The sequence below is a fragment of the Telopea speciosissima genome, chromosome 9 (genome assembly GCF_018873765.1).
Source record: "Telopea speciosissima isolate NSW1024214 ecotype Mountain lineage chromosome 9, Tspe_v1, whole genome shotgun sequence".
NCBI classification, from domain to species: domain Eukaryota; kingdom Viridiplantae; phylum Streptophyta; class Magnoliopsida; order Proteales; family Proteaceae; genus Telopea; species Telopea speciosissima.
In genome coordinates this window covers 42,695,452-42,723,215 of record NC_057924.1, presented here as the reverse complement: position 1 = coordinate 42,723,215, position 27,764 = coordinate 42,695,452, and the positions used below count along the sequence as shown (strand labels likewise).

Here is a 27,764-nt window from a genome sequence, read left to right as displayed (position 1 = left end):
TGGTGAAGAATTCTTCTAGTGTTCGAAAAAGTTGATCTTTCTACATGATCGGGAGGAACAACTTTCCTTAGTGAGGCATCATCATACAAGCCTAGAATTCTTCGATAGTCGGGGTTATCTTGACCTCTCCAAAATGGAAGGTGTGCCACTGAGGATCCCAGCACCTTGAAACTTTCCTGAGTAACTTATGATGAAGCTTGAGACATCTGATCCTTCCTAGTACCGTCAGGTGGAGATCTTCCAGAAGCGTAGGACCGTCCATATGCATACGAAGAGTCCATTGGTGTAACTGTTCGTCTAACCCTTCTTTCTTTGGTCCTCGCATGCTACCTGCATTAAGGATCCTGTTAGTACTTTGGACATGGAATGGATATGTCTTCCATTAATAGCCAGTTCTGAGCAACCCTATACCTAGTATACATCCAAGAAATGACTTGAAGACCAAATGGCGGGATTTATCCATATTTGCAGGGGATGCCGGATGGCATGATTATAGGATGGATTAACACAATGCCCCCTCTTATTATATATCTCTTTTTTTTTTCTGAGATCGCACCCGAATATATCGAGTTGCCTATGTATCCCTCGGGAGGAATCAGGTCAAACGTAGTTCAAGTTACTTCAAGAGACTCAGACGAAATATTTCTTTAATTGGCCCATATTGACTAATCCCCAAAGATCTTCTCCATCAAGATCAGAGAGTTGAACCACCTTGCCTGGCAATATGGCTTTAATTTGTGAGGACCGATCCAATTGGGCCAAAATTTTCCTCTTGGATCATGAATTGGGGCCCTTAACTCTCTCAAGACCAGATCCCCATTTTCAATGTTTCGAGGGTGTATGCCTTTATTGAATGTCCTAGCCATTCTTTATTGGTATTTCTTGAGGTTATCCATGCCTTTCATCCTTTTTTCATCCAAGAGGTTGAGCTCTTCATATCTAACCCTCACCCATTCTTCCTTCCGTAATTGACTATCGAGCAAGACTCGAAGGGAGGGGACTTGAATTTCTACGGGCAGTACAGCCTCTACCCCATAAACAAGAGAGTACGGAGTTGCCCCAGTAGAGGTTCGGACTGATGTCCGATATGCCCACAAGGCCAATGGGAGCTTCTCTGCCCAATCATTATGTGCGTCAGCCATCTTTTGCAATATGGCCTTTACATTCTTATTGGCTGCTTCAACTGCTCCATTAGTTTGGGGTCGGTAGGTAGTGGACTTATGCCTTCTAATGCCAAATTTGGTACAAAGTTCCTCCACTTTCTCTTGGAAATGCTAGCCTTGATCTGAAATCAATTGCTGAGGCACACCATATCTACAAATGATATTTTCTTTTATGAACTTTGCCACCTTTGCAGCAGTCAGAACTGGATAGGATTGAGCCTCCACCCACTTTGTAAAATAGTCAATGGCGACTAGAACAAACTCATGCCCGTTAGAGGCTTTGGGGGCTATCTTCCCAATCACATCAATTCCCCAAGTAGAGAATGGCCAAGGGGCATTCAACGAATGTAACTCTGTCGGAGGAATATGGATAATATTGGCAATTATCTGGCATTAATGGCACCGTCTTACAAAGGTGGCACACTCGGCCTCCATTGTTGCCCAATAATATCCCATTCTGAGGATTTTCTTGGCAAGCATCTTTGCAATCATATGTGGTCTCCATATTCCTTGGTGAATTTCCTTCATAATGGTTTGAGCCTGCTCCTCATCTACACGTAACAGTTGGATGCCATCATAAGATCTTTTATACAATAGGCTTCTTTGGAGGATGAATTGAGTAGCGTATTTCCACAAATGCCTCTTCTCTCTTTCTGAAAGTGTTTGGGGTACCTCCTTTCCCTGATGTAATCAACTACTGGGGCATACCAAGGTCTTCCATCTTTGGTGAGCGCATTGACTGGCTCTCCATATGCTGGGCTAGTCCTTCTTTCTATCAGAAAAGGTTGGATCCTATCCCAAGGATCGCATTCCACCATGGATGCTAAAGTAGCCAAGGCGTCCGCGAATCAATTGCTATCTCGGGGTAGATATTCAAAGGAAACTTCCTTGAAGCATCGGGTCAACTGATTCCAGTATACTTGGTAGGGTTTCAACTTTTCATCCTTAGTCCTCCACTTCACTTGAGTTTGACAGATCACAACAGAAGAATCTCCGTAAACTTTGATTTTTTTCACTCCCACAGACAAGGCCATTTCCAAACCAATGACATAAGCTTCATACTCTGCTACGTTGTTGGTGCAACTGAACTCTAACTGAAATGCCATGGGTAGGTAAAAGTCCTCTGGAGTTATGAGTAATACTACTGCCCCAAACCCTTTTTGATTTGCAGCTCCATCAAAATATAATTTCCATTCTCCATTTTGACTGCTTTCCATAAAATGTAAATCTTCATCTAGGAAGGAATCCTCCGTGGGTTGTGAATTGGTCTTCACAGGAAATGCCACCAAATGGTCCGAGATGGCTCGCCCTATTCACCAACTTTTGATTGACATAAGTTATGTCAAATTTTGATAGTAACAATAACCACCTGTCCATTCTTCCAATCAATGCTAGTTTCTCAAAGAGATACTTGATTGGGTCCATCCTCGAGAGCAACTTAACTGGATGTGATACCATATAATGCCTCAGCCTTTTAGCTACCTACACCAAGGAAGTGCATGTTTTCTCCACCAGAGTATAGCGAGTTTCATACTCTAGCAATTTCCTGCTTAAGTACCAAATTGCATGCTCTTCTCCATCTCTCTTGTCAATTTGTGCCATCATCGATCCAATCGATGCTTCCCCTACTGACAGGTACAGGAGTAAAGGCTCACCCAACACAGGAGGGACCAGTATAGGGGGACAAAGAAGATACTCTCTAATTTTCATGAAGGCGTCCTGACATTCACCATTCCATTCTTTTGGTTCCTTCTTCCTTAGAAGTTTGAAGATGGGTTCACACGTCGCGATTAAGCAGGATATGAAGCTGTTAATGTATTAGATGTGACCTAAGAATCCTCGCACTTCCTTTTCCATCCTTGGTGGTGGCATTTCTGTGATGGCCTTTATTTTGTTAGGGTCTACTTCTATCCCTCTGTCACTAACAAGGAAACCCAACAATTTTTCTGCTCTTGCCGTGAATACACACTTCTGAGGGTTCAACCTTAGCTTGTATTCTTTTATTCTTTCAAAGAATTTTCTTAGGGTTGCAAAATGACCTTGTCGATCGATGGATTTGACTATCATATCATCGACATACACCTCTACTTCTTTATGTATCATGTCGTGCAGTATAACCGTGGCCACTTTTTGGTATGTTGCCCCAGCATTCTTTAATCCAAAGGGCATCACCTTGTAGCAAAACGTCCCCCATGGTGTGGTGAATGTTGTCTTTACCCTATCCTTTGGGCACATGCTTATTTGGTTGTAGCCTGAGAAACCATCCATGAAGGATAGTAGGGCATGGCTTGTAGTATTGTCGACTAGGATGTCGATGTGGGGTAGTGGAAAATCATCCTTAGGGCTGACCTTGTTTAGGTCACAGAAATCAACACACATTCAGACTTTCCCATCCTTCTTGGGGACTGGGACAATATTGGACAACCACTGAGGGTATTGAGTCACTTGGAGAAATCTTGCATTCTATTGTTTGATGACCTCTTCTCTGATCTTTTCACTCCATTCTGGTCACATCCTCCTTGGTTTTTGCTTTACCAGGCGGGCGTCTGGATACATAGGTAGCCTATGTTACACGATCTTTGGGTCAATGCCAGGCATGTCCTTATAGGACTAGGCGAATACTTCCTCGAATTCCCTGAGGAGAGAGACCATTTGGGATATTTTATCTTTATTGAGAGAAGAACCAATTTTGGTCATTCAAGGGCATTAGTCAGTTCCCAGATTTATGAGATTTGTGTCCTCTCGGATGGGCTGAGCTCTTCTTTGCTCTAACTATTCTAACATGTTACGATGTTTGAGAATGTTATCATCCTCAAAGGAATAAGAGGAAGAAGATGAATCATACTCGAAATCAACAATTTCATTCATGATAAAAGGAGGAGTACAGACAGACTCAACAAAGTGGAAGTTTCCAATTTCTTTTGGGAAAATAGATACAGACTCAGAAGCAGACTCAGACAGGACTAAGCTAGAACTGGCTACAACTTCAGACCCTTTGATATGGAAATTCTCCATCATCCTTGCCCAATTTGCTATGGATCCTTGAAGAGGTTGTATGAGGATCTGTGGTGCTGGCCCTTCTTCTTCTTCCTCGATGATGATTGCCACTTCGAATAGCCCGTCAATCCCTTGATCTCCTTGGGTACTATCCTTGCTTGCTTGGTCTAGTTCCATGGCCATCCAGTCTACTTTATCCACAAAGAATATCTCAAACCTCGGCTGAAGCTGACCTTTCTCTTGATCAAACCATGGCTCACGGTTTCCACAATACGAAAAGTCCTCCCCTTCCTTTATGAAGTATCCATTCAAAGTCTTGAAGTAAGGAACGCTCCTTGCTGCATTGTTTCTCAGTCCTTGAGCTTTCTTCTTCACGCTCCTTTTTGGATCGAAGCCCAAACCGTGGAGGTTGGCATTGGCTTGTATTTTTAGAAATGTCGGGACTCCTTGCTGATTCTTGCCCAACCCTAGCCCTGGGAAATACTTCATGTTCTTCATGATTTTCAAAGAGGTCTGACTCCAGGTCGTTTGAAGCTTTGCTGGGATTAAATCTTCTTCACTTGCAGAAGTAATGCAGATGTTACCGATTTCAAATCCTCCCAATTGTACCTCCGATAAGGGCAAGCGTCCCACCTCTATGTTAGCCAAAGTATGCACCATTTCTGGGTCTCCGAAGATGGTGATCACTTCTTGGTCATGTATGAACTTCAGCTTCTGATGGAGACTTTATGCTAGGGCTCCTGTTGAATGCAACCATGGCCTTCCAAGCAGTATATTGAAAGATGCTTGAATGTCGATGAATTGAAAATCTATAGCAAAATAGGCAGGCCCTACCTTGATATTGGTGGTAAGAATCCCGATCACCTCCCTCTTGGAATTATCATATGCCCTGATGGTCTGGCTGGATGGCTTCATATTGTCGAGGGGTAAACCCATGCACCTTATGGCCCTTAGAGGCATCACATTGAGAGCGGATCCATTGTCAATCAGAACTTGGGGGACTTGATTTTTGTTACACTCTACAGTAATATAAGGTGCCCTATTATGGTTCCTCCCTCCGGGGGGTAAGTCTTCCTCTGAGAAAAAGAGTGACTGGATGGCATAAGTTGCCCCTACTATGTGAGATAATTCTTCTGGCCCCATTTCTATGGGTACTTGCACCTTGGTGAGAGCTTTCAAAACAGCTTCTCGATGAGTTGGGGAGGCCATCAACAATCCCCAGATTGAGATGTTGGCTTGAGCCTTCTTTAGTTGGTCCAATACTCGATTTTTTGGTTCAACATTCGGCCTTGGCTGGTTGGACTGGTCTTTTTCCACTGCTAACCCCTTATTCTTGAAATTCTTGCCACTTTTGGTTTCGGCGACTTCTGAAACCCTCTCTTTGATGATTAGTTCAACTGAACAAGGGCTATCATCTTCCATATCACTGTCTGTGATGATGATAGGGGCTTTGGGACGACCCTGCCTTTTTGCTCCTTGGCTAACCTCTTCCTTATCTGTCAAGGCTACAATAGATCTCTGAGCTTGGCCTAGGATTTCAGACAGAGTTTCTTGCTTTTTGGTAATCTGTTGGATCATGAGGTGATGATCAGGGCTTATTGAATCCTCAGGGATCAGCTGGCTTATGGCTTGGAAAGCTTCTAGGGAAGCTAGGTACATTTTCTTTGCTTCTGCCAAGGATTTATAGAAACGGCAGTTCTTCTCTTTCTCTTGTGAATTAGAACTTTTTGAGCTTTCTTCGGGACTTGAAATGATCGGGTGGATGTTCCTTGTCGGATCATGGGCTGCTTTTTCTTCATTGACATGACAGAGAAGGAACTCATCGTGTGCCTTTATCCATGCATAATGCTCCCTGCTTCCACAGTTGGGAGAAGGTGGAGGAGTTCCACACAAATCCCGTGTTAAGGCTAGGGTCAATCTTACAGCGTTCTCCAAGTAGTGGATTACTTGAGGGAGTGACCACTGCTCCTTGACAGGTTCCAACTTTTGGAGTTCCTCTTGGTATTTGTCATCTATGACCACCATTCTTACAAGCATTTCTTAAATTTTGTCAACATCCCTGTGGATCTTGTTCACCTAAAATTGTAAAGCCCATGGTGCCAACCCACAAATATTCTCATACTTTTTGAGACGCGTCCTTGGTTGCCAAGGTTCTTCATCTTTGGTTTCCTCTTCCCGATCGGGTTCTTCACTTTCTGACTCTCTTGGCACAAGTTCTTGCTTGCTCTCATCTTCTTTAGATGATGCTCCTCCTCTTGAATCCTCTCCATCATCGACGTCCATAGGATGGATATTATCGATTGGGTCAATGTGAGATTCTTCAAGGTTGATGTCATTAACCCATGCTTCCCATGTTTCACTTCTCCTGGGTGGTTCAAGGTAAGAAAAGGTATCTGAATATAAGACAAGATCTTCAGGAGGGGCTCCGAATAGATCATGGGCCAACGCATTAGCCAACCAGGTCATATTTTTCAACTTATGGAGGGTCCGAGTGAGCACGTCATTCTCATTTAGCATCACCAACCTTTCACAACGTGCTACAAAGATGCTGCACACCATATCTGGAAATAAAGAAGTAGCCTTGTAGAGGATCTCCTAAGTATTAGTGGAGATGTCTAGTATGTCTACTACCTGATAGAAGACACTCATGCTCCAGCCCTCGAAATCTTCTCTAGCCACAGTCCACTCCCCTCTTGGAGCTTCTGGGGATGACACCTCCTCATCATCTCTGCTTTCATCGTCGCTTAGTAGAATAGGTTGGATGAGATTGGTTGGATTATCATCATCATCATTCCCAATGTTGTTTACCCACTCCATTGTACATAATCCCTCTTCAACTGTCGTAGGGTTTTTCTCTTCTTCAGCATATTTCATCCACTCTTCATGGACTTCTAGGTCATCTGCCTCATCCGTACTATCATCAGTGTCTCCCCCCATATGGATAAGAGAGATTTCTTTCGATACAACTTGACCTATAGCCAATTCCGACATTGCTTTGAGAAGCTTGGGCGTGACTCTGGTGAACTCATTCACCTCTACTTCTTCAGGGATCAGGTGACAGATTTCAAAAGGTGAGAAGCCATACTTACATCGAGGTGCCCTTATATCAAGGCCTTCCAGCTCAAACTCTAAGAAATCCACCTTGTGAAGCCATTTGTTAGATGCCATGCCCCTGCCATAGTCACATAGTTGTCCACCTGTTCGGACATTTCCATCACAGTTCGTCCTTGCACAATGGACGCAGACTTGCATCCTCTCAGCCCTTTCTTGGCGTGCCTACTCATCTTTCCCTAAATACCAAGGGATAGGCTGGATTAGTGTTGTCGGATCTATGACCGGAGTTTCATCTTGCAGCATGTTTATCGATCCAGTGGAGGACTCTGGAGAATAGGTTCCTTTTAAGAGCGCCTACGGTGCTTTCCATACCGGTATTGGATATTCTACTCAAGTAGTGCCAGGTGACCTTGGGTTATAGAAAGGGGAATCTAGCCGATCCACCTCTTGGGAAACTTCCTTCTGAACTGGATGCTTTTGTTCTCCTTTGTGCCTTTTTGCCAAGATTGCCTTATAAACATGTGCCTACATCAACTTCTTCCTTTTTTCGATTGGTTGGATCATCAATGTGGGATCCACATGCTTAGCATCTTCTTAGAGCATGTTTACTCCATGAGTGGATAGGGGGTTTGAGGTAACATTTGGTTGCTGCTTCACCTGGAGTTCTATTTTGCCCTCGTCAATCAGGTCTTGGATTGCATGCTTGAGAAATATACACCTGTCCATGTGATGGCCCTTCTGGTCATGGTAATGACAGTAGAGATTGGACTTGTACCATGCAAGTGGGTTATTGAAGTCCACAGGCCTTGGGGGGACCAACTTGATCATCCCTTCCTTCTTGAGCTTGGTGAATAACTACGTAGGTGCTATTCCTCCGAAGTTAAAAGTCCTTTTAGGAGGTTCAGGTTCGGCTTGGATTACGAGAGGCGTGGTCTCAGCGGCCACCACTTGTACTTCGGCTGCTTGGTGACTTGTTCCTGTTGTGTTTCCCGCTTTTGCCCTTGGACTCTTCCTTACAGGGTAGCTTCCTGTGGCCTCACGGGTCACGCCTTGGGCTTCCTTTTCTTTGAAGATCTTGTCTTCAATCTTCTTTCCAATGGTCATGAGGGCATCAAACATCTTGATATGCTGGTAATATATCTTTTCGTGATATTCTCCATACAGGTTTTCCAGCAGTATCTTGACTTGCTCCTCCTCTGTAGGGCGATTCCACATTTTTGCGGCCTTTTCCCTAAACCTCATGATGAAGTTTAAAAATTCTTCATTTGGTTCTTGCCTTAGAGTCTCCAACTCTCTCCGGGTGATATCCATCTCAGTATTATATGAATACTGTTTCGTGAACGCCTTTACCATGGAAGCCTAGGATTGGGTTTGAGTATGGTCCAATTGGGTCAGCCATCTTAGTGCAGATCCGACCAAGGAATACAAGAATGCTTGTCCCATTTGATTCTCAGAGAGCCCCCACGATCTAGTGATGGTGGCAAAAATCTTGAGATCAGGTCTAGGGTCTCCTGACCCATCAAACTTGTCCAATTTTCACTTGAAGTCTTTAGGAATTTTTCCTTCAGGGAAAAACACCAAATCCTCTTCATCTTTCTCCTTAACCTTACCCTTGATAGCCACCTCTAGTTCAGCCACTTTTTCTCTCATTTTCTTCTCCCTTTCAGTTTTAGGAGGATCCAAAGGACCACTATCATCCCCCTCTTCTACCAGTATGGTGATTAGAGTCTTGGGGATTGTAGGGATGGTTCTCCTGACTTCTTGCTCCACTGGCCCAGGTGTAGATCTGCCCTTAGAAATTTCATTAACTGATTGCACCAGTTGTGCCATGAGTTGTCGCATTTTGGCCATGTCTATTTGCAATCTATCCACTCGGTGCTCCACATGACTTTTAGATAAGTGGTCATCTGTCGGATCCATGCTGTCCTCAAGTGATACCTCAATTGAAGAATTGGAAGAATGAGAAGAAGACAAAGAGCTTGGGAAGGGTGAAGAACTGGCTCGAATCAGTCTTCCTTCTTGCCAGATCCAGATAGGCAGGAGTGATCTTTTTGGGTGTGGAATTGTGCTTCTACGAAAAAGAGAAGAAGACCTAGTTTAGATCCTAAGAATGAAGAGAGCTTATACAAATGATTTCTTTTTTTTAGTGTGTTTTGTTCTTATCATTTTTTTTTTATTTTATCACTTTTATTATTATTTTTTTTATTTGCATTTTATTTATGCCATTTTTTTTTTGTTTCATTATTTTTATTTATTTTTTATTCATTTTGTTTGGCTCAAGTAATCGAAGCTGTCATCAGAGTTTCCAATATTGTAGAATTTCTCTAAGACCATACTTCGAATGCCATCATTGCCAAAGCATTTTTTTAGAAAGAAGAATAAACAAATAAACAAAGAAAAGAGCCTAGTCTCAGGTTCCTGATGATTATATCTTGAGTCAACACGAGGTGCCCTTATTTCGAAGGACATGTAAAGTTCCATTATAGGGGAATGGACTCCCTTCTTTCTTCAAGGGACAATCGCGGGGCTATGGAATTCCTTACTTTGGGTAGCATCTTGTATTGAAGCCAGATTAATTGTCAGGTGACCTTAAACTCAGTCCTTCTTATAGCTAACAAGGGTTACTTTGTGTCGTTCCCTAATCATATATGGTCTATTTTCCTACATGATGCATGCAATGGGTAGGCTTGATATGACAGAAACAGGTCACCCTTGACAGAACCAATATACCTATCACTCATGGTCGTGAATCGCGGGTACGTGGTTCTTTTAATATACCTGGAGAATAGGTCACACAATCTCAGAGTAATCGTACTAGTGCCTTTTTTGAGCGGCTGAAGCACCCCATAGCATACTAGTGAATACCCTCGCTGGTGATTCTAAACTCGTACGGTAAATATCAAGGGCTGTAGCTTCACCGTGAATTACCCATGACTACTTCTGGGGTCCAACGACTAACTACGGGGGTAATTGTGTTCCCAAGCTGTGTGTGGGTGCAAGAAAGTGGTACAGGAAGCAGCTATCATCCGATCTCAGAGTACTTAGTATGACGTGCCTCACCTCCCTGGGGGTAAAGGCACGACAGGGAGTACCCTCGCCATTTGATTTCACTTCGAGTACTATGCATGATGCGGTTAGTACACACAAGGGTTAGCCACACAGTTTTTTTTTTGTCATTTTTTTTACACAAAATTCGAAGTGAATATTCTCGCATTTATTGGTAGCATCTATTTTAGAAAGCTTGACCTCAAGTGGACGTTCATCCACTCATTCCCCAGTGGAGTCGCCACTGTAAGTACCGTGGTCCTCGGGACGAGGTTTCCGCAGCCTCTCTCTGGCGACATGGTTTATTAACTTTTATGTACAATGGTGTCATAAGGGGGTTGGGGTCATACATCAAAATATATTAAAACAATGTGAAGTCGCCACCTAGGGTTAGGGCCTAGGACCCATTAAGTGTAGCCCTGTCTGTTGTGAACGGAGTTAGGCTACGAGACTCCATATGGTCTGACCAAAGGCTCGGGTAAGGGGTCAGGTTACAAGCATGGGAAGGTGTTAGGCACCCACCTTGCTCGGCCGAAGCCAGTCTCTCCGTTATAGATGCTACTAAAATGACAAATATTCTCTCTCTTTTTACTATGATGGGGTCACATTACACGCTACATTATATCTACAATATGTACATTAAAATGAGAAAATACTAATGACTGCATTGTATTAATACAAATGTAGAAATTATACCTATATGGGGGTACTCCCTTGGTTCAAGGGAGACGGACAAATGGACCAACGCTGATTTCTTTTGACGGAATAACGACTCTTTAAAGTAGCTTAGCGGCAAGCAAATGGATAGAATAGCATCTATAATGGGGGATTTCGATTGTTATCCATTCACTGACGGGATAACAAACTCTAAGAACGGGGATCGCTCTATTATCGGACGGTTAATCGAAGGATCTACCCACATTTGAAGACCTCACTTACTCGAGCATTCTCAAGAGAGGAAATCAGGGGAAAGAGGGCAAATAGGGGTGAAATCCGCACCTGGAGGGTATCCCTGCCCGAAAAAACCATGAAATGAGGGGAGGGGGACCCTCCTATTTATAGGGGAGGGTACCCCACAGCCTGGGCCAAAAAAGCCCTCCACGGCGCCATGGAGGAATTTCCACGGCGCCATGGGCGACGTCAACAGGCTGTCGTCAAAAACCCCCACGGCGACGTGGAAAAGTACACCCTTATTGTGGGGGCCCTCCACAGTGCTGTGGGACACTGTCCACGGTGCCGTGGACAATGTGGTCCCCCTCATTTCAAGTATTGGGCCTAAATGGGCCATTTTTGGGTTCTAAAAGGTATTTAGGCTCATAAGCTAGGTAATTTGGGGTCCAGAGAGGGGGAAAATGTGTCGCCCATTGTCCGTGTCCCATTGTCATCCTTGCCATAGGTGGTGACAAAAATCAGTGTCTACACACAGCTTTCTCTTTTTCCTTCTCCTTCAACCTGTCTTCCATACTCTTCGCCTTGTTGACCATCTGAGCATAATCCTGAATGTCCATAATTGACAACACTGACCCGATCTTAGGCTTAAGTCCCTTCTCAAATTTCTTCATCTTGCTTACTTCCCCCTTCAAGTGTTTCGGAATGAAATGGAACAGATCTTCGAATTGCTGCTGATACTCCAACACTGACTTGGTTCCTTGCACAAGTGCAGAAAACTCAGCTTCCTTTCTATCCCTAAAGCTCTCTAGGAAGTAGTTCTTGAAGAAAACCTCCTTGAATTGCTCCCAAGTAGGATTTGGATGAGTGGCTTCAAGGTTCGGCTTGGTGGCCTTCCACCAGGCTTCAACCTCCTTCTGTAGCTGATAACCCGCACAAATCAGCTTTTGTGCATCCGTACACTCGAGCACATTAAATGCCTTCTCCAGGGCACTAATTCATCGTTCTGGCGGCATTGCCTCCGAGTTCAACTTGGAAAACACGGGTGGCTGGAGTTTCTTGAATCTCTCCATCACCTTGGTTGTGGAGTTTTCCGCTAGGTGTTAAGGTACAGGTGGTGGAAACAGTATTGGCCAATTGGGTAGTGGAGGTGGTGTTGCGCGCTCTTGCATCATAGCCGTAAATTGTGTAGACATTTGGCCCAATAGTTCTTGTTGTTGCTGCATGGTCCCCATCATAGTGGTCATGAAGTCATTCACCTCACCGGCTGCTGTACTTGGCTGAGGTGCCATTGGTGCCCTCGGCGAAGTAGCTGACACTTCAATATTTTGAGCTTCGGTTCCATCCGGCAGCTCAACATTAGGAACAATTCAAGGGCGTCTTCCTCGACGACCACCTTGGTTAGTTCTTGTGTTGACCATGGTTGATTTTCTGGGAAAAGCAACTCGTTTAATAATCCATCACTTCTTATTGGGGTCAACAAGCAGTTCCTAGTTAACACATGTACATTACCTATTCCACAATTTCAGTGAACATCATGTTATCATCCCAGCAAGATGTATTATTTGCTTATTATTCTGTTCTTGTTCTTTTTATTTGTTTTATGTTAGAGGGGTGTTTTATGCCATGTTATGCATGATATTATCTTTAATTTAATTTAAATAATAAACTACCTAATTATGTACCTATGTCTAGTAGGCGAGCCTCTGCAATTGCCAACTGGTGATAACAGTCTGCACGTAAAGATAGGCTATGTCACTTCTAACCTCGTCTGCTAGGGATAGGTAAACGGCTTGACCCACAGGTCCACTAGTGTCTGCAAGAGCTAAGTAAACTACCAACTGGTTCTCAGCACAAGCTTGTATCTCACGTATCCGGATCAGTTTCCTCCTCAGTCGCCTAATATATCGCATGTTGTTGAGGTCTCCAAGCCCGAACAACGTAGCAGGGTCCTGCCAGGGAAAAGTACTAGGCATCAGGCCACTATAGTCACTTAATCACAAGAATTAAGTACAGTGCTATAGGTAAATTAAATGGCATGAGTAGGTAGTAAATAGGTTAGCTCGAGGTTGCACAAGGTGTCTTGGTACCTACAGGGTTCAAATTTCACTCGACAGCCTATTAGGTTCTATTCTTAGTTGATCTAGGTTACGGGTGTGGTAAGGTCCACGCTCCCTAAGGTTCCATAATTACATAATACAACATACCTACATACCTATGTTCGAGTTTGCATAGCATCACTCAACCATGGTTCGTACACACATGACAATAGGCACATATTACTTAACATTAAAAGCAAACACTATTAATTTTCTTATATATATATATATATATTTATTTATTTATTCTCAACCAATAAAAGAAATATTTTAAATCCCTATGCATCTTATTCTCACTTTGACAGTCTACTAAAATGAAATAACCTACTCTTGTCCTCTTTAGCCAGAATGTGTATCCTTATTTAATTATTTAAATTAATATATTATTATTATTTTATTTTTTTTTTTTATATTCACCTATTTATTTAATTACTGTTTTTAGGTTTAATATGTTGTTTTTAGATGAAACCTACATGCCCATAAATTCTTACAGCAAAAACTTGCATAAAAACATTCTCTAGGCATTAGGCACATCGCCTAGAGAATCGGGGCCCAGTCTATATCAATCCGAAACATGTCATTTTCACCCCATTTGTTTCCTACAGTCCCCCAAACACCCAGGGTAGTGCTCCAAGGCTAAGTGTGACCATTTCCACACCAAATCCACCCATTTTCACGGGTCCCCCGCGCTCCTACACGATCTAGGGTAAGTTTCTTTGGATTTTCTCCCATTTTAGACTATTGTCCACTATTTTTCTCTCCTTGGCTTGGATTTTACAGATTTCACTTGCCCAAATTTCTTTTATGTTTTTCTTTTTACCGTACTATGTCTACCAAGCATAGCATGACAAGGAAATCCGTGGCACGCAAGAGGTTGCGGTAAGATCCCGAGCCTTCTTCATCCTCTACAGTGCAACCGGCCTCACCCAGAGAGGATTTTTCCTCAGAGGAGCCAGAATTTGACCGGTTTTGGTTTTCTAGGTATGAGCACCCCAGAGACTGGGTCAAGTTCAGTTGCAAAAGCATAGTAAACGGGAGATTGGTACAGGTGAATGACTTCCACCAATACAGTTTGTATTCTAGGTTTAATACCCTAGGTTGGGCATCCATGTTGTCGCCCACCGAGCCAAGTTACCCAAACCTGGTTCGATATTTCTACTATAATCTAGTGCCATCTGGGGCACGGGAATTTGGTTTGGAAAGTAGGGTGAAGGGTGTGGACATTAGACTTACCATTGCCATCTTGGCAGAGATCCTAGGGCTGCCTGACACGGGTGAGAGATGTTACTACAAGCCCAGAATAGATATCTCAGATATATTTTCCTTGGAGACCAGGAGGAGGGTCTTCAAGGCCTTGACTGGTTCGGAGAGGGTCCCTAAGTCTGAGGCAGAATATAATCCTAGTGCCCGGATTATTAGTAGATGCATTTCATATAACATCTACCCAAAGGGCGGGAACAGGGGTAGCATCTCTATGTTGAGGGCCTACATCACCTACTATCTACTGGGAGCCGGTAAGGGGGGTCCAATGATCAACCTCCCATATCTACTGCTACAGGCCATGTTATACCATGCACAAAACCCTTCTGATGGGAACCTACCATACGGGAAGTTCCCAACCTTGGTGTTTAGACACTTTGATGATCCCCTGGATGGAGAGTCCATGGATAGGGATAGGTCTAGACCTATCAGTAAGACCTTGATCCTAAAGATGAAAGTGCAAGGGGAACCTGAAGGCGATCCAGAGGAGGGTGATGAGATGGAGCAGGGATAGAAGCAGGACCAGAAGATTGGACTAGAGGAGCAGGGTGACATAGAGGGGACCGGTGTGCAGTTTACTGATTTTGCCTCTTATGTGCCGACTGGTGCTACGAGTTCACAGATGTCGGAGTCCTATGGGTGGTCCGATATGATGTCTCAGTTTCAGAGTCTCCACATGCAGCTCATAGATATGTCCACGATGATGGATCAGGGCTTCTTGTCCTTGGAAGGGAGAGTGGGTTCCGTAGAGTGACGCTTGGATTTCTGGGATACTTACTATCGCGTCGACTCACGACAGTCTCAGCCTCCGTCGAGCGACATTCTCCCTTAGGAGTAGCTTTCCAGCTCGAGTTTCCTATGTTTAGTCTGACTTGTTGATGTAGTTCTGACTTCTTTTCCTTTTTTTTTTCATGGCTTATGTACCAGTTTTTTTTTTTTTTTGTCAGCTTATGTATTTTGGAAGTAGTACTTCCAGTTAAACTTGATGTACTGGCTCCGGCCACAATCAACCTTTTTACTAATGTAAATATGCATTTTGTCTTTTTATTTATAGTTACCCCCCTGTAGCTTTTAATTATTGCATGTTTTATTATTTTTAATTTATTATTTCCTATTCTACCGTCTGTGAATGTAAAAAGAGCCTCACGCTCTGATACCAAGCTCTGTCACACCACAAACCACCCCCTTGGAGGATTAGGTAGGTGACCCAAATTGTATAACGACAACCCGCCAAATCCCACGGATCTAGAAGTTGTTAATACATTCACAAACACACATCCACAGTATTACCACATGTAAACTCAGAGTGCTGCAGAACTATAATTACATTAAGAGTAAAAGAAGCGTAGCAGTACAGGAAATGATTGTTATATACATAAGTAAGCTGAATCATTCCCTCTCTCACACCCACACATAGAACTATAAAAGATACTAAATACATCAACTGAAATAAAAAGGAAAATATGTATACAGGGCGAGACAACTTGAGCCCCAAAAAGAAAGAGAAAAACTAAAAGCAAAAACGGGGATAAACTCCTGACAAAGTCAAAAAGGAGTCCCTAAGACAAAAAGCAATAGCATCCGTATCCATGTCGATACCCTTCACGGGTCAATCCTTAGTAGTCACCGAGAACACTCAGACCATCAACACAATCTCCATCGGATTCCACACCAATATGGTCATAACCACCAAGGCTCTCCTTCGAGTAATGAGCCTCCCCGCCATAGTGACATCCACCTATACAATCATCTAATAGAAAAGCATATATAACAAAGTGTGAGCCCCGCTGAACCCGTGAGTAAAACATATTGTCATGCATGCATATGCAACCACATTCATATGAAACCTACATGAAATGCAGTCCAGTTATTTATTAGCCACCTAACATCACAACTAGGGCAAGTTAGTGCTACTACAATCCCCAATACATGTATCCCTGGTGTGGGCTTTTAACCCCTTCCCGCGATACACCCATTGAGTTGTCGGAGAGGACCAGTCAGCTCCCGCATTCGTTCACCAAAGTCACCCCCGACCAGCCCTCTGTGATTTACTTGTGAGGTAACCGTTGGCATTTAGCTCAATAATCACATTTATTTTCGTTTCTGGCTCAAGGCCCGGCATATAGCTCATATTTCTTTTCTTTTCTTTTCTGGCTTTAAGCCCGGCATATAGCTTATATATATACGGTCGCTCCCACAAGCATCCAACACCTTAACCCCTGTTGGCAAGGGTACGTAGCACGGGTGATGAAACTCTAACCCCATGTCTATATGACATCGTATGAATCAGGTGGTGTCAACCGCAGCCCATTCTACGGGCTACCACATGCCTCATTTCCAAGCCAGCTATGGCATCTAGTCTAGCATTCACAATCAGCATGGAATATTCAAGCAGAATTGATCAACAGTCACACAGTACTTTAATGAATTTGTAAAAGTGGAATTAAATTTGTATCACAACATTAATATCATGAAGGTTTAATTTCAGCATGTTATTCATGTTACAAGTGCATACACGATGACATTCCACTCACCTTGGCCTGGTTCTATAAGATTAGTTGCAGTTTCAATTCCGGCTGCAGTTTGGCAGTGCACATCAAGCACAGGGTCAGATCCTAAAGTGTCAAATAAGACATGTTGTTTAATATTTAAAATTTTTCTTGGATGTCCTAGTGTTGATCTAGAGTCACTGGTCTAACTCGGTGCTTAGTCGGAGATCACTTGGAATTCTTTGGGCCTTGCATTGGGCTTTAGGCCTATGTCCTGGTGCATCATCTGAAGAATGTGGTTTAGGGTCAGTATGATATTTTACCACTGTAGTACATGATTCTAGGTCCCAACAGTCTTACAACACAGTCCCTAGGCCAGCAATGCTGCAGGACCAACACAGACAGGGTTTACAAGCCCTACGGGGCCCACTTGGGTACCCAAGGTGTTCATAATTATGGACAGATGTGAGAGGGGTATTTCAGTCATTTACCACCTCCTTACACTGTTTATATTCCATGGGTGAAAACCCCCATGGTCAGCTCTGCATATCAGCCTTGATTAATTCTCTGGGCTTTGCATTGGGTGATGCGTGCATCGCCCAATGCATCACCCAGTGCCTATTCAGAACGTGAACAGGTCCATTTTCTTGGGTTTTGCACCATAGGCAGTGCCATGGTCGACCCCCTATGCATGTTGGGTCATTGTGGCCCTCATGTGGGGTAGTTTGCCATGGTCCACATGGATCATGACCTGGGCCCACCGCTTGGCAGCCAGGAGCGCGATGACCTAGTGAATAGTAACCGATTGTGTTCCAGCATATGGGCATGGATTGAGCTGCATGCAAGGGTTATCCCATGTGTAATAGGGTGGTCTGAGGCTGCTGCAACATAGAGTTAGGCTGAGAGCAGCCTGTGTGCACAGATCCAAGCCCAGACTGCCTGTTCTTGGTGCAACAGTGTAGTGCAGTCTGGCATAGAGACAAGCTTCAGTATCAGGAACAAAACAGCATTAAAAACTTCATTAAAAAGCTTAGATCCTCCATGCAATTGATTTTCATGTTGGATCTGAAGCAGTACATGGCAGTCCCCAGGTGTTCTGGGCTGTCCATAACCAGATATGCTTAAAAAACACCAGAGATTCATGGAGAAGAACAGTAACAGCAGTATAGCAGCAGGTATGGGTATAGTTTTTATACCTGAATCAGGTTGGGTAGGCTGCTGGAATAGATTGGATGCAAGGGTGAGATCCTCCCCTTCTTCTCCCTTCCTTCTCCTTCCTTCCTTCTCCCTCTCCTTCTCTTTTCTCTCTTTTCTCTCTTCTTTCTCTCCTACTGTTTCAACAGTGTTTGAAACCTCTAAAATGAGGTTGCGGTCCCCTATTTATAGACCAGCCCCCTACTGAGGTCTGTTTAGCAGCTTAGGTCCATTCCAAGAATGCCTTTTTAGACTGATTCTCAGTCATTCTGAGCACCTTGGTGGGGTCCACAGGGGTCCAGGGGTATGTGGTGGTTCCCAAGACTCCTTTCAACCTATGGAGAGTGCCCATGGCCAGTATGGGTGGTTCCCACACATCTGCTGATTAAAAAATCACTTTTTCCCACTCTGGGTGATTCACTGGGTGATGTGTGCATCGCGCAGTGCATCACCCAGAGAATACAACAAAGTTGTATCTCAATGGGGCTTGCACAGGGGCTTGGCCCAGGGCTTAGGCCTTACACCTACACCTTGCGCAGGGTAATTTGCACCCTTTTTTAGGTGTGGGCCTCACATTTATGAGGAGGAGAGAGAATACCTGGAGTCCAAGCTGTACATTATGCAGTGGGCTGTACAACTGCAAGGGTCTGCAATCCATCTTCTGACAGGTATGTAGGAGGACATCATCGGGGGTTCTCCATTAAATTCAATCACTGGAGTGATGCTCCACAGTGTGTTTGGATGCCATGTCAGGGGTTAAAGAAATGTTCTTCAATCGAATTCCCAGCCAGTCAGGGGCAGGTTTGACAGTTGTTATTCTCAACTGTTCGATTGCGATAGCTCCATTGGTCCGATGCGGCAGTGAAAATCCGAGAGTAAGACCGGTGTCGCCATTAGAATGTGAAAATTCACCTCCAAACCCATTGTCATTCAGTCTTGCAGCAATCTGAGCCTCTTCTCTCATCAAGAACTCCTCTAGAGTCATCTCTCCTAAAGTCTACTTCCTTTGTAGAAAATTTGATAACCCTGTGTTGCTCTCGTCCTTGCCACTGTTACTATCCTTAAACAAGTCTCTCAAAACTTCATCAACGGTCTTCTGACTGAGCGTCTGAGGCAGAGTTAGAGAACCCTTCCTCTGGAGATTCCCTAAGGGAACACCTTCAGCACCACCTGTTGCTGCTTAATCTTGAACTTGCTGAGGTGGATGGCCAGTAGAAGAGATACAGAATGGTTAGATGAACCAGAGGTTCACTCGTGGTAACTCCGATGATAAAGTTAGAACTGCGCAATCGATAAATAAATGTGAAATACGGTAAGAGTAATAAATGTGAATACCTACCTCCGTTAGACATTGTTCCTTTTATAGTTCGGGTTAGTTTGTATTACGATCTGACTGAGTGGATGGTGAGTTGTTATGGCCGACTGAGTTAGGTGATTGTATTGAGTTGTCTTGGAAGAGATTAGAAGATGTAATATCTCGGGTGCATTAATGATAGGGGATCCACTTGGTCATACATCGCCAGAGGACCTTTTTGTTATGCTGCCACATGTACAAGTATATTTTTATGTATATCACCACCAAAGGAAGAAGCCATGGCTTGAGTCTCTTCAGCAGTCCAGATGTTCTTGAGGAATTTATCCATGTTCATCAATCCAAAATCCTTCCTAAGGCCACCCATGGAGTTTTGAAACTCATCAAAGGTCAATGAATAGACGGAAGGTCTGATCAGCACGGATCGGAGAAACACAATCTAAACCGTGACAATCACAAGAACACGGCAAACAGAAGCTCTGATGAGCACGAATCAGAGAAAGAAACAACGAACGCAGTAGAAATTGAAACTCATCAGACACGAGACATATTAGGGTTTCTAATATTTAAAAGGTCGATCAATCGAAACAAGAGAACAGTTATATCAAATAAAGATAGAAGCAAAAGAGATTACCAAGAAATACGCCGTTTGAGCATCCCTGAGATAAGAAAAAGAAAGGGGAGAAGGATGCCATGGTAGCTGGTACCCGGAGACGGAGAAGAAAGGGGGAGGGAAAGTGAGGGCTGGGTTTTTTTGTTTTAGTGTAGAGGGTATTTTAGTCATATGTATTTCACATAGTTAACCCCGTTAGTTTTTGGGTTGGATTTGATAATTGGGTACTTAGTGGGGTTGCATTAAAATAAGGGTGTAACTCAGGGGGTGGCAATGATAATTTCCCTTCAATTATGTTAGCTGCAATTGCTAATTAAAGAAGGGAGAGGGATCTGTCTTCATGGCTTCGTTATTGCCTTAATTAAATGGCAGTTTCCATAACCATATTCTTAGAGAGTACGGACTAGGCAGCAAGAGGAAGTGATGCAGGAAGTAGAAGGCACTAGTATGGCTGAGTCTTCAATAACAAACTCTAGGAATGAAAGAATATACTGTCAAATTTCTAGCCATCTTAAGAAAAACGAAAAGCGAGCAAGCTAAGTATTACAACATGTCAACAACAATCTAATATATAAATAGATTCATAACAAATTGAGTTGTTCATTTAACTTGTAAGATGGAACAAATAGTCTGTACTATCATCAAGATGAAGAGCAACGCCGCAGCACCGACTGAAATTGATGCCCAAGGTGTGTTGAAATAGTTCTGCAACAAACTTGCCTTTGATTTATTCCATGCTTTCCTGTGATAGTCCTCCAAATCTTTAGTAACATCAGATAAATAGGAACTCTGGAGACGAGTATATTTGCCAAGGTTGTTAAATAAGGTCACCACATCTTTTGAGTTGCCAAAGTAGTTTGTAATAATTCCCTTCCGCATTAACAACTCTGCATCCTTAGGAGTGTGAATGAGGAACTCCATAAAGCATGCGTAGGCTGTGAAATAAGCAGTGAAATAATAAGTATAGTCTTGAGCTTTCTCAAAGGCAATGAGGTTTCTAAGGATGAGTTCTGTCTCATTATCGATCATGATAGTTGGGATTGTCAGTACTCCTTTGTTCATGTCGAATGTTATGTCAAATAAATAAGTCTTTGGAGAATCAGACCTCTCCTTCTTCTGAAACTTGACACCGGCTTTCTTAAGTTCTGAGGCACAACACGTAAGCGGCAAAAAATTTGCCGTATATCTCCTACGAGAAGATGGGACGAGGACATGTCGTAAAAGATCAAGAAAATGCTTTCCCTCTGGCAATCGTAATGATCTTACTTCTTCATAACTACAAGGGCCATGGAGCCCTTGTCCAAAGTTAACGAAGAGTCCCAAGTAAATGTCATTACTTAAGGTGAACATGGGCAACGGTTCGATTAAGCCATGTAAAAGCTCAAGAACAAAGAGGGGAAGCTGATTTTCAAGCTTAATCAGGTCAGCAATAATTTCAAAACGCCATGGCAAATTTGATACAAAATGATCGTTCTCCACTGATAAAATGGTCTTGAGGAACTCAAGTATAAAGCAACCATCTATCACCATCATCTTGACAAACTCCTCTTTTCCAAGGCCAATGGATTCAGAGTAACATTTGCGAGCTTTTTCTTCCAAATTACTCACAGCTTTGACATAAACATCTAAGGTTTTCCCATTGGATCGATTTAGAAAGCGGTTTAAATAGCACAACTTATGTGTTTCCATAGTCCGCAAGTGTTCCTCGTTATGGTGCAAAGGGCCAATTGAGACTGACAGAGGTCTGTAAGCTTCTGGATTTAGCTTGTGAAACCGACTGGGAACTCGAAATATATCATAATCGGATTGCAAGGAATCAACATTTCCTACTTCTTCCTCCATGGACTCGACCAATGTCCTGATTTCATCGTCGTTTAGGGAACTAGCACCAGTGGCCATTGAGTGAAGCCGGCCCCTAACGGATCTTTTCAATTAGTAGAGGATATCATGAGCAATATAGTTGATCAACAGTCGTACCAAAATTCAAAACTACAAGATCACAATTGTATACCTTAGAATGGCTTCAACCAGATGAAAAATTAGGAAGAAAAAAATAAAATAAAAAAGCCAAAAGGGCTACAACAATATATAGCAAATGTCCATACAGAAGTAACATTTAAACCTTAGAAAAGTTATATATACATCATGTCAATAATCAAAATAGGTACTGATTCTAGCAGATTTTACAATGCCAAATCTAAGGTTTTGGTAGGTCTAAGGGATGGTTGATGCAGGCTCAGAATTGCATCTTATTATTTATTTTGGTTTATCATTTATTGTTTAATGTAATTGGACATAGTTTTAGGATTCCTAATTATTTTAGATTTTTATTAAGTTGAAGGATCAGTCTCAACCCATGGTAGTTATTTAATTAATGTAGATTTCCAAGGAGGGAGAGCTTCCAAGGTGGATGAAGTCTCCATCAGTTGTAGTCTCCCAAAAAAGTTGAAGGAGGTAGATTCTTCCAAAGTGGGTGAAGTCTCCAAGAGTTGGTAGTCTCCCAAAAGAACGGAAGAGGTGGTTAACAAAGCACTACATTGTACCAAGGAAATTATCTTTAATCGAGGTTATCTTGATTAAGCTTATTTTTCTCTACGCAATCTCGGCCGTAGGATTCAATTTAGTGGGTAGTTGAGATTGATTAGAACTTGTTTAGGTTTTAATAGTTTCTTTAAATATGTAAAGAGAGATCAATGTAAGGCAGATGAATATTGGATAGATTTTGGAGTTTCTCCTTTTGAAGTCTTGATGAGCTTGAAGACAGGCCTAGAAGAGCTTGTATCGTGCCGACTGAGCACATCCCCACCTCTATCGTTCCTTCAAGAGTACGGTAGTCGGTTTCACATTTCGAAGCATGTGTTATTTGGTATCAGAGTTGGTTGGAGAACTACTATGGCACCCATGCGTAGAGGCGACCATACAGCTCTAGTTGAAATAATCAACCTCTGAGAGGAGAATCAACAACTTCGCCAACAAGTTTTCGAATTGACTTTAGATCATGAGTCAATGAAATACAATGTTGTTGATGATCGATTCGTTACACTTGTTGATTTTAACAAACCTCCAATGTTTGACGAATACCCAGGTGAGGAAGTCGACGAGCACGGTTGTTTTGAAAGGCTTGAACTAGATTTTGTTTCAGAAACACCACAAGAGTTTCACATTGCGGCATGGTAGCAGTACTTTTATTGATCAATGGCAACATCATACCGACCGAGATGAAGATAGCTCGCCCTAAGGTAAGTCAGTCAAGTAGGTTGCCCATTATGTCTCCTCTTGCAATCCAACTCAGTTACAACCACTTCGATATAGCAACTCTCTATCGAATAGAAGAGCCTCTTGGTGAAATAATAGAATTACGAGGCATAGAGTTCTTAAAATTGAGAGAGATCTTTTATTTGGTTCTTTATTTGCAAAATCTGAACTTTTCTTCTTTGATTGCAACAAACTTAATGCACAAGAAGAGTTTAGAGAAGTCGAGTTTGCCTTTTATGCCAAGCTTTGCCTCCAAGTTCAAGGTTTTTGAAAGTGGTCACACATGGAAAGCTGATTCCATACGTTCCAACTTATGAATATGTGATTTAAGATTTCCAAAGGAAGAATGCATTGAATAGTTGCATAATTATATTGTTTGTTATGGTGTATGATAGTGTGTGGTGTGAGATGCATACACCCCATTGGATTGACATCTACAATGAGTTTGATAATCCTTATTTGAGTATCTCTGTTCTACGGTATCAAAATCATCTTATCCAAGCCATGAATATCACCAATGGATTAGATTCGGCCAAGTTTTGCAATAGTTGTACCATCCACGAATCTGAAGTGAGGATTGGAATCTTCTTCGTTTAATAACAGATTTGATTGAGCAACGTGTCAAAACGATTCCTAAAACTTGAGGAGGAGTTTGCTTTCATTGGGGAGAATGATGCAAGGTCAGAATTGCATCTTTTTATTTATTTTGATTTATGATTAATTGTTTAATGTAATTGTGCATAGTTTTAGGATTTCTAATTATTTTAGATTTATATTTAGTTGATGGATCAGTCCAAGCCCATGGGTAGTTATTTAATTAATGTAGATTCCCAAGGAAGTAGAGTCTTCCAAGGTAGATGAAGTCTGAAGAGTTGTATCTCTCAAAAGAGTAGAAGGAGATAGAGTCTTCCAAGGTGGGTGAAGTCTCTAGGAGTTGGTAGTCTCCCAAAAGAGAAGACAGAGAAACAGTACCAATGTGAAAGATGGGAATTATTAGAAACTTCCATGGCAACCCGGAAGATGTGGGATGTGACATTAACAACATTTGCAAACATGTTACCGTCAAGGGTCCTTAGTTTTTTTGGTGTTATCAGGGATTTGGAGGACTATAACAATGAAACATGGAATACATGGAAGGCCAGTTTGATGCAGGACTATTTCCACTTGCCACTGCCAACAATTTCTATGGATGGAAAGCGTTTTCATTATAGTGCAAAGGACCAATTGGGATTGACTTGAGGTGTGTCGGCTTCTGGATTTATCTAGCGAAGATGCACGGAAACTCGGTATATATCATATTTGGAATTACCTCAAGTAGAAGAAGAACTGGAAAACAGAAAAAAAAAAAAAAAAAAAGCAGCAGAAAAAGAGGCAACAACAACAATATATAGAAAGTGGCCCAATGCAAGTAATAATTAAACTCATCACCGAAAACAATAACTAAAATCAACCAAATAAAGCAAAGCAAGATTGGGAAAATTAGAAAAGAATTCAAAGGGTGAAAATAAATAATTAGAAATCAAAACAATATGAATATATCTTACAAGCAACCAAATTAAGCAAACAAGGTCGTTTCACATAGTACCTATATGCCAAACATCGACTATGAAAGAGAAGAAAACAGCAAGTTCTTCCCAACACGGAACAACAAGGGATGGAGTGGAATACTTACGGAGCACTTCTGTGATGGTATCTGATAAGGAAAGCCTCCAATCCAAAGTAGACGAAACAGAAACAGTTAAAGGATAACTTTCCCTTGTAAAAGTAATAAAAGCAACATGAAACTCTCTGGTGGAAAGTACGTCAAACCTAATTGTCTTCTTCCTCTTCCCTGGTCAAACCTACCAGTCTCTATGCTTCCTCTTCTCATTTATTATCATTTTTATTTCCTTTACAAGATATTACATGGATGATGGATCAGGCCGAATTTTTCTCCTCTCAGGTTTTCTGACTGTTCAGGTTCGTAGGTTCCTCTCATACGGGGCGGAAATGACGACCTCACCCCATCCGGGCAGTGTGTTCAGGCAGGGGATGAGGTCGTCATTTTGCCCCCCCCCCTATTAGAAGAACCTGTGAACCTGACCGGGCAGGGAACCTGAGAGGAGAACGATCCCATTAGCCCACACTCCCTTTTTTTTTTTTGGGAAATTTACGAAACATCCCCTGAAAATGGGTCGAAACACAGATCACCCCCTGAAATTTGAAAATACTCAGATCACCCCCTGGATTTGAGCCCAATACTCAGATTACACCCTACTGTTAGTTAAGTGATGAAGTCAGCTAGTTAATTTTTTTGAAAACCCTAAACTACCCTGTGGTTAATGTGAAGTTACTTTTTACCCTTGGATCTAAAAACCCCAATTTTTTTTTTAGTTTACAAGGATGAGGGGAATCAGAGGAGAATATTCCCTCTTCTTCCCCAAATCAACACAAAGACAAATGAAACCCTTAGGGTTCTACCTCAAGGAAACGCTGTGAATGGTGGCCAAAACACCGTGACGGTGGCCCAATAATCCCGACGAAGGGTGGTGATAGGCCGGCGACCAATCGTATGGCTTCAATCCCTGAAAATCTCAAAAATCTTCAAAAGAAGATAAAAGTTGTGTTTGGTGCAAGACCCTTTTGGAATTTTACCTGCAATCACCCTCTCTTTTTCTTCTCCTTTCTCTTCCTCACCATGTTGAGTTCTTGAGTACCACACTGCAGCAGTGACAACACAAAATCAGCTGCGGAAGAACATTTAGTTACCTTTAGATTCAAATTACCAAAAATCTGAGGTTGGATAGGTCTGTAATTGCAGTCAAAGAATCCCATGAGAGAGGGTAAGAAAAGCCTCAAAACAGATTTCTGATCTAATAAGAGGATCAAAAGTAATTAAAGAAGAAGAAGATCTGAAATTAGACCTAAAACCAGAGCCTCCGCAGGTAATAAAAATAAAAAAAAACCTACCTCCACCCCATGTTCCTCACCAACAATCACGTAATTTTCATTATCTAATCCACTCCACCCTTCACTAATCTTTTCATCTGAGACCCACACCCACCAACTGGGTTCCTCACAATCAAGACCAACCAGAATTTATTTTTTTTTTTGGTAAATACCCAGAATTTTCACTGTTTGCAAATCAGCACCTGTGACTTCTTTGAAAGGAAAATTATTGCTAGCCACATCCAATGATTCTTGATGGAGTGACTCAAGTTTGCTCAAGAACTTTTTAGAATCCAAAGTAGCTACAAGACGCTTGTACAGATTGGGAGGGCAATCTTTCAGTAGAGAAGGAGATTTGGGAAATCTCTTGGAGAAGGCTAATGTTCTGTTCAAGTAAGCCTCGGAGGCATTCATTCTCTAAGCAGAGAGAACTTCAACATCATCGGGGTTTTTTTTGTTTTTTTTTTTTTTTTTTTGGGGTTTCATTGGCATCTGAGGCTAGGGTTATGACCGTCGGACTCTGATAGTCGTTCGCCGTGTCTGAGCTTGGCCGCTGGCCTCTGGTTCGGTCGCTGCAAGGGGCCGCGGTGGTGGTTGTTAAAACCCCTGTTTTTTTGTTTTTTTTCCTTCTCTCCAGCGACTCTCCGGTGAACTTACAGGTGTGAGGAAGAGGATGAAATTAGGTTGAAGATGAAGGAAAGGGTAGTATTGTAAATTTAATTCTATGATTTAGTACAAGGGTAAAATAGTCTTTTTACATCAATAACTAACCGCAGACTAACTCCGTTAGTGTAGAGGGGGTGATCTGAGTATTTTCAAATTTCAGGGGGTGATCTGAGTTTCGACCCATTTTCAGGGGGTGTTTCGTAAATTTTCCTTTTTTTTTTTGTCTCCTGTTTAATTGGGCTTCTTCTTCTTCTTCCTCCATTTCTTTTTCGTTTCGTTAATCTAATTCCTCCCCTCCCTAATTTCTGGTCGAGCATCCGTTGATCCATACGAGCATGGCAAAAACGGGCAACAAAAACATACAATACAAAGTTGGTAGTATTACATCCCTGCGCTGTACCTGTTGGTATTTTATTTTGGGTTAATTCCAAATGCCCCCCTAAATATGGCCAAACGTACAGTTGCCCCCCTGAACTTTCACTAATGCAACGTGCCCCACTGCTTTCCAAACTAAGTACCAATATAGTCCCTCCCGTTAGTCTGAGACGTTAATTGATAATAGATCCTAGTTTTTTAATATTGATGGACCATTCTGCCCCTTGATAGGGTAGAATGACAAAAATGCCCTTATTTAAAAAAAAAAAAAAAAACCTGCAACTCATCTTCCCCAAATCGATTTGGGGAAGATGAGTTGCAGGTATCTTTCAACCCATTTGCAATCATCCCTGCAAACCCCTTTGATTGAACCCATTTGCAATCATCCCTTGAAACCATTTAATGATTTCTTCTGAACCTATCCAT

At 42.4% G+C, this 27,764-nt stretch overlaps 1 protein-coding gene and 1 long non-coding RNA gene across 2 annotated transcripts; both read right to left on the bottom strand.

The window, feature by feature from the left end:
* Window positions 1–4,528: 4,528 nt before the first annotated feature.
* On the bottom strand, window positions 4,529–26,623 carry LOC122639505. Its single transcript, XR_006329520.1, has 4 exons — window positions 26,471–26,623; window positions 10,170–10,172; window positions 6,567–6,571; window positions 4,529–4,539 (listed from the first exon to the last, which is right to left on the bottom strand). It is a non-coding gene; the product is annotated as an uncharacterized LOC122639505 (long non-coding RNA).
* LOC122639504 (putative UPF0481 protein At3g02645) lies at window positions 20,680–22,014 on the bottom strand. Its single transcript, XM_043832371.1, has one exon. It carries the CDS (start codon window positions 22,011–22,013, stop codon window positions 20,715–20,717), a length of 1,299 nt encoding a protein of 432 aa, XP_043688306.1. The 5' UTR covers window position 22,014; the 3' UTR covers window positions 20,680–20,714.
* Window positions 26,624–27,764: the final 1,141 nt, after the last annotated feature.